Here is a 7995-nt window from a genome sequence, read left to right on the forward strand (position 1 = left end):
ATGCCTCGATCTTGTCGCACAGGTGATTTGGTTTTTGATCCTGAGGTAGAGAAGACCGCGCGTAGAACGAGAAAGGAAACCAGACAGCTCAGAGAAGAGCACTCTAGTGCTACATCTCAAAGACCCGAGTCAGAAGTTGAACCAACTGATTCGTTTGGTAACACTTCGAGTGACTCTGACCAGGAGGAGTTCACCACGGCTAATGCACAAACATTAAGGGAGTTGGCTGCTCCTGATTTAACTCAGCAGCCTTTGTGCATTACTTTCCCCGCTTTAAATGACAACATTCCATTTGAACTAAAATCTGGTCTGATTCAGCTTTTACCCTCTTTTCATGGTTTACCAGGTGAAGAGCCGTATAAGCATCTGCAGGAGTTTGATGTCGTTTGCAACAGTATGAAACCCCCGGGAATCACAGAAGAGCAGATAAAAATGAGGGCATTCCCCTTCTCCTTGAAAGATTCTGCGAAGGACTGGCTGTACTACCTGTCACCAGGTAGCATCACCACGTGGGGCCAATTGAAGAAAAAAATTCTGGATAAATATTTTCCTGCGTCCAGGGCTGCGAGTCTAAGGAAAGAAATTTGTGGGATCAAGCAGCATCCCGGGGAGTCACTTTACGAGTATTGGGAACGGTATAAGAGCTTGTTGCGCAGGTGCCCCCATCACCAAATAAGTGAGCAGTTGATCATACAATATTTCTATGAGGGGCTCATTTTTAGAGACAGAAGCATCATTGATGCTGCAAGTGGAGGGGCACTGGTGAACAAAACCCCTCAGGAAGCACGGGAGTTAATAGAGGGGATGGCAGAGAATTCACAGCAATTCGGTACAAGAGAGGATGTCCCAATACGTAGGGTGAATGAGATAGAGACACCCTCTGTGCAGCAGCAGCTAAATGAGTTGACTGCGTTCGTTAGGCAACAGGCTGTGAGAAATGCATCACAAGCCAGGGTATGCGGGATTTGCACTGGTATAGGTCACTCTGCAGACATGTGCCCAATGATTCAGGAAGAAACTGCGGAACAGGTGAACATGGCTGACCACGCGCCCGCGCCAAGGAAGCAGTACGACCCTTACTCAAGCACCTACAACCCCGGGTGGAGAGATCATCCCAACCTCAGTTATGGAGGGAATAGGCAACCCAACTTCACGCCGAACAGGCAGTCTAACTTTGTGCTGAATAAGCCACCAGGGTACCAGCAGCAATACCAACCCCGACCACCTCCGCCCCCTCAATCTGGTTCATCTACGGATGAGATGCTGAAACAAATGATGACAACCATGGCGCAGAATCAGCAAAGGACGGAGGCAGCTATCATGCAAAATCAGCAAAAGACGGACTCCGAGATGCAGGACATAAGGAATCAGATAGGTCAATTGGCCACCAGAATGAACCGTTTGGAGTCCCAGAACCAAGGGAAGCTGCCATCTCAACCGGAGTTGAATCCGAAGAACGTGAGTGCAATGATCCTAAGGAGTGGGAAAGAAATTCAGGGGCCTGAACCTGTAATTCCCAAGGACAAGGATGAGGAGAAGATCGAAAATGAGCTCGAAAGGGATGACAGCAATGGTGCAGATCCAAAGGTACTTCCTGACCCAATAATTACAGTTAAAACTAACCCGCCTCCTTTTCCTAGCAGGTTGGAAAAATCAAAGAAACAGGATAAGGAGAAGGAGATTTTGGAGGTTTTTCGCAAGGTTGAGATAAATATCCCCCTCTTGGACGCCATCAAACAAGTACCAAAATATGCCAAGTTCCTAAGGGACTTGTGTGTAAACCGAAGGCGATTGAGGGGAGATGAACGGGTCATAATTGGGGAAAATGTGTCTGCGGTCCTGCAGAGAAAGCTCCCACCAAAGTGCGGGGACCCAGGTATGTTTACTATTCCCTGTAAGATAGGTAATACTGTGATCAGAAGGGCCATGTTGGATCTGGGAGCATCAATAAATGTCATGCCTAAGTCTATCTATGCTTGTCTAAAATTAGGTCCATTAAAGGAAACTGGAATAATCATTCAATTAGCTGACCGAACTAATGCATATCCTGATGGGTTGGTTGAAGATGTGTTGGTAAAAGTTAATGATTTGGTGTTTCCAGCTGATTTTTATGTACTTGATATGGATGATGATCACTCCCCTGATCCCTCACCTCTGTTATTGGGTAGACCTTTTATGAGCACAGCACAGACGAAAATTGATGTTAATAAGAGTATTCTGTCCATGGAGTTTGATGGGGAAATTGTGCATTTTAATATTTTTGATACTATGAAGTACCCCTCGAACTCCAACTTTAGCTCAGTTTTTTCTGTGAGTGCTATTGACCCTGTAGTGCAGGAAGTGTTTGAAACTGATGGCAGGGATGAGCTGGAGGTGGCTTTAACCAAGCACCTCGAGTTGGAGACAACTCCTCAGGTGGAGTGGAGTGAGGATTTAAAATGCACAATAGGTGCATTACACTCATTGCAGACCACCACGAAAAGGTATGAAATCTTACCTATTTTTACTCCTGAGCCTCACCAGAGGGTATTGCCATCTGTGGTGCAGGCACCTGTACTGGAGTTGAAACCTCTACCAGAGCACCTGAAATACGCATATCTAGGTGATAATGAGACACTCCCGGTGATTATCTCATCGGCACTGTCAAAAATCCAGGAGGAGAAACTGATCCGGGTCCTTAGAGAGCATAAAGAGGCGATATGATGGACAATTGCAGACATTAAGGGAATCAGCCCGACCGTCTGTATGCATCGGATCAGACTAGAAGAGGATGCCAAACCTGTACGGCAGGCTCAAAGGAGGCTCAATCCCCTCATGATGGAAGTTGTAAAGAAAGAAATTTTAAAATTGTTGGATGTGGAGATTATTTTTGCAATCTCTGATAGCTCTTGGGTGAGCCCGGTCCAGGTAGTCCCAAAGAAGGCAGGAGTGACGGTGGAGGCCAATCAAACGGGTGAGCTTGTTCCAGTGCGTAAGCCCACTGGATGGAGACAATGTATAGACTACCGTAGACTAAACGCCGTCACCAAAAAGGACCATTTCCCTCTCCCTTTCATTGATCAGATGGTTGAACGTTTAGCTGGTAGAGCTTATTATTGCTTTTTGGATGGATTTTCAGGATACTTTCAGATAGCAATTGCCCCAGAGGATCAAGAAAAGACAACTTTCACGTGCCCGTTCGGGACCTTTGCTTATAGACGAATGCCATTTGGGTTGTGCAATGCACCCGCGACTTTCCAAAGATGTATGGTAAGTATTTTTTCTGAATACGTGGAGAAAATTATTGAAGTCTTTATGGATGATTTCAGTGTGTATGGTGATAGTTTTGACACATGTCTAGATAACCTGAAATTGATCCTGATAAGGTGTATAGAGACTAATCTCGTGCTTAATTGGAAAAAATGTCATTTTATGGTTGAGCACGGGATAGTTCTGGGTCATATTGTGTCGTCTAAGGGCATTGAAGTTGACAAGGCCAAAATAGACGTTATTTCTGCATTACCTCACCCCGCAAATGTGCGGGAGGTGCGTTCTTTTCTTGGGCATGCAGGTTTTTATCGAAGGTTCATCAAGGATTTTTCAAAAATTGGGGCCCCGTTGTTCCAACTCTTGCAAAAGGATGTAGCCTTCGAGTTTGATGACAAGTGTGAGAGAGCCTTTGACAAGTTGAGGGAATTGTTGACTTCACCCCCAATCATCCAACCCCCCGATTGGAGTTTGCCATTTGAGATCATGTGCGATGCCAGTGATCATGCTGTTGGGGCTGTACTGGGGCAAAGAGTAGGGAAGGCAGCTCACGTCATCTATTATGCATCCCGAGCATTGAATGGAGCCCAGTTGAATTACTCCACCACTGAGAAGGAGCTTCTTGCAGTAATTTTTGCTCTAGAAAAGTTCAGGTCATATCTGTTAGGTGCTAAAGTGATTGTATTTTCTGATCATGCAGCATTAAGGTACCTGATGACCAAGAAAGATGCAAAGCCGAGGCTCATCCGGTGGATATTGCTACTACAGGAATTTGACCTGGAAATAAGGGATAAAAGAGGCTCGGAGAATTTAGTAGCTGACCATCTGAGTCGTATACCCGTTGGAGAGGATAATGAACCATTGAGGGATGCATTCCCTGAAGAGCATTTATTTTCTTTAAATTCTCAGTTGCCTTGGTATGCTGACTTAGTCAATTATTTGGTAACTGGTAATTTTCCTGCAGGTTGGCAAAAATCGAAGAGGGATAAATTGAAGAGCGACGCCAAGTATTTTATCTGGGATGACCCGTATTTATGGAAGAGATGTGCAGATCAGGTGATGAGGAGATGTGTAAGTGAAATGGAATTTCAATCGATTTTAGCTTTTTGTCATACTTTTGCCTGTGGATGTCATTTTGGACCCAAGAGAACTGCTCATAAGGTTTTAGAAAGTGGATTTTATTGGCCTTCATTGTTTAAGGATGCCTATGTGTTTTGTAAGTCATGTGATCGCTGTCAAAGGGTAGGTAATATAGCCCGTAAAGATCATATGCCCCAAGTCCCGATGATTTTTGTAGAAATTTTTGATGTCTGGGGTATAGATTTCATGGGGCCTTTTCCTACTTCATTTGGTTTTCTGTATATTTTGCTGGCAGTTGATTATGTGTCTAAATGGGTGGAGGCTAAGGCCACTCGAACTAATGACTCGAAAGTGGTTGCAGATTTTATCAGATCTAATATTTTTGTGCGATTTGGAATGCCAAGAGCTATTGTCAGTGACAGGGGAACGCACTTCTGCAACAAAACCGTAGCTGCCTTATTTCGCAAGTATGGTGTACTCCATAGAGTCTCGACATCGTATCACCCCCAGACCAATGGTCAAGCGGAGGTGTCAAATCGGGAGATAAAGTCCATCTTGGAGAAAATGGTGCGCCCCGATAGAAAAGATTGGAGTCAACGGTTGGAAGATGCACTCTGGGCCTATCGGACGGCATACAAGACACCTATAGGAATGTCTCCCTATAGGTTGGTATTTGGTAAGCCGTGTCATCTTCCAGTAGAGTTCGAGCATAAAGCATTTTGGGCGGTTAAGCAATGCAATATGGATATTGAGGAAGGCGGAATCCAAAGGAAGTTACAATTACAGGAGTTGGAGGAGATTCGCAATGAAGCTTATGAGAATGCGGTAATTTATAAGGAGAAAAATAAAATTTTTCATGACCAACAGATCTCAAGGAAGACGTTTGAATGTGGACAAAAAGTTCTACTGTACCACTCCAAATTGAAGTTATTTCCGGGTAAGTTACGTTCTCGGTGGATCGGTCCCTTTATGGTAACTAATGTCTTTGATTATGGTGCAGTGGAGATCCAGGGTCTAAAGACGGAGAAGAAATTTGTGGTGAATGGTCATCGCCTCAAGCCATATTATGATGAGGTTCCAGTTGATCGGGTAGAGATGATGCATTTGGAGGACCCAATTTGCTTGGTTTAAGCAAATTATGGGCTATGTCTAGCCAAAGACACTAAAGAAAGACGCTAGTTTGGGAGGCAACCCGAATATTAGTTTTGTTATTTCTAGTTGTTTTTCTTTTGCATTGGGTCATCTACTCGTTGGGTAGTATCTGTGTTAATATTTCCTTCACTGCAATCAGGAAGTGAGATCTTGGCATGCCCACGCAGTGTTTGTGTCTCCTGAGGTCAGAGGACGAAGACCAATCTTGGCGTGCCCACGCAGTGTTTGTGTCTCCTGAGGTCAGTGGATGCTTTATAATCTTGGCATGCCCACGCGGTGTTTGACGGCCTAATCTTAAAAAAAAAAAAAAATTTTTTTTTACTTTAATTAAACGAAAAAAAGAAAAGAAAATTTTTATTCTTATTCCTAAAATTTAATATATATAAAAAAAAAAAATTAGATTTTAGATCTAGGTAAGTATTGTTGTTGGAATTATAAAAAAAAAAAACTCTTTTTCTTTCTTTTTCTTCTTTTCTTCTTTTCTTCTTTTCTTTCTTTTCTTTCCTTCTTTCTTTCTTCCCTTTTTCTTCTTCTTCCCCGCTTCCTCTGTTTCTCCCTTTCTTCTTTTCTTCTTCATCCACCGCCGCCAGAAGCTCCGAAGACCCACAATAGCCGCGGCCACTGTCTCACGCGCCACCTCCTCCCTGCCGCTCGTCGACGCTGCCCACGGCGGACGCGGCAGCCGTTGCTGCCCACCAGCCGCGCGCCTCTCGCCATAACCACCACCTGCGCTTTCGCGCGCCGCCGCTGTCGCCAGCTGCTCCGCGCCCCAGGCCACCATCGCCGGCTACCCGCGCGCGCATCAACCAGCGCCACCAGCTCTGCCCAAACTGACGCCTTGGTTTTCTCCACGAAGCGCGGCTGCCCACCCTCGCGCGCCGACATCAGCGCGCCTGGCCGTCAAACCCCGCGCTCCACCAGCTCACGGTCCCTCTCTCCACGTTGCCCACAGCCACGAGGTGCCTGTACTCCGCAGAGCCAGCCGCCCGCCGCTGACCCGCTTCCATCGCCGCCAAGCTCGCCGCGCCTCCCCCCCGCCAGATCTGCTCTCTCCACCACCGCATCAGCACAATCGCCAAGCTTTCCACCAGCGCTCCCGCCACTCCCAGCTCGGCCCTGTCCTCCCTCGTTCACCCCACCAGAGCCGCCGCCAGCCGCCAGCCGCTCCATTGCGCCCCAGCACTGTCCCGCTGTCTACGGTTATGCATAAGGGAGATACTTTTGTCAATTTCTAATTTCGGGGGCTGTTTAGTGATTGTTTGGATTTCTTGGTGGTTTTGGTTGGTCGTCTGATTCAAGTCTTCCTTGTGTGATAACCAGTGGTACTGGTTGGGGGGCTTTTGACCGTATTTGTTGCTTATATTTGGTCAGATGCCTGCTTGTTTGAACGTTCATGTTTTTGTGATTGAGTTGTTGCTCGAATTCTAATCTGCTGTTGCGAGAACTTTTGGTTGGTGGAGTAGTGCAATTGACTGTCCAATTCCATTTATTTTGATTGGTGGAGTTGTGTCATTGTGTTATTTTGTTGAATTGGAGGGCTATTGTGTCCCTTCCTTTGCTAATTGCGGATTGATTGTGCCCAATTAACCTACTTGGATTATTTGGAGTAGTATTGCACGTTTGGGCTGTTTTGCTCTTATATTGAATTCTATTGGGACTGTTGCTCTTTATTATTTGCATTTGCTATCTTGTGAGGATTGTTATAGCCTAAAGGTGCTTGCATTGCTTTCCTGTCTGTGCACCAGTGGTACTGGTGGCAGTATTGCTTTCCATTTCTTCATTCTCTGTGCTGAACTGTCTCTAAATTCTCACCATTTATTGTTGAGATTGCTGGTTGAATTTGGGGGCGCCCGTGACGCTTATACTTGACTTTGGGGGCGCCCGTGACACTTATATTGCTACTTGGTTATTTTGGGTTTGCCTGTTGGTCACCATGGTGAAGCCTCGATCTTCTTCTAAGTCTAGGCCCCCTAGGACCCCTCAGCCCCCTCCACCCCAGCATTCCATTCCCGCCTCTGACCCCTCGCATGATCCTTCCTCCTCTGGGAGGCGGGCTCGTCTTGGGCGACAAAGAGGCGTCCATATCTCTGACCCTGCACATTTTGGGGGTCATTTGGACTTCACCCGAGCAGCCGACAAGCGGCGCTATGAAGCGGCTTGTGAACGACGGATTATTCCTTGTCGTTATCGGGACCCCGCCACCTTGGGCCTTCTAAATATTAGCGTCCCCTTTCACGATTTGATTGAAGCAATCGGGTGGCGCCCCTATTCTCGTATAACTGACCTCCCAGCCTTTGTTGAGTTAGTTAGGGAATTCTATGCCACATTTGAATTCGACCTTCCCACTGGTTACACAGTTTCCACCCCTGATGTCATCCGCTTCCGTTTAATGGGCCAGGAATTCCACCATTCCATAACCGACTTCAATCTGGCCTTTGGTTTCATTGAACCCGCTTATGCTGAGTTTAGGGAGTATGCCGAGAGTGCATGTGACTATGTCCAGCCGTTTTTCTCTCG

General features: G+C 46.2%; 1 protein-coding gene across 1 annotated transcript; it reads left to right on the forward strand.

The window, feature by feature from the left end:
- LOC140007046 (uncharacterized) lies at window positions 1–2703 on the forward strand. Its single transcript, XM_072049739.1, has one exon. It carries the CDS (start codon window positions 1–3, stop codon window positions 2701–2703), a length of 2703 nt encoding a protein of 900 aa, XP_071905840.1.
- The last annotated feature ends 5292 nt before the right edge of the window (window positions 2704–7995 follow it).

This window comes from Coffea arabica, chromosome 5e, assembly GCF_036785885.1.
Source record: "Coffea arabica cultivar ET-39 chromosome 5e, Coffea Arabica ET-39 HiFi, whole genome shotgun sequence".
Lineage (NCBI taxonomy): Eukaryota > Viridiplantae > Streptophyta > Magnoliopsida > Gentianales > Rubiaceae > Coffea > Coffea arabica.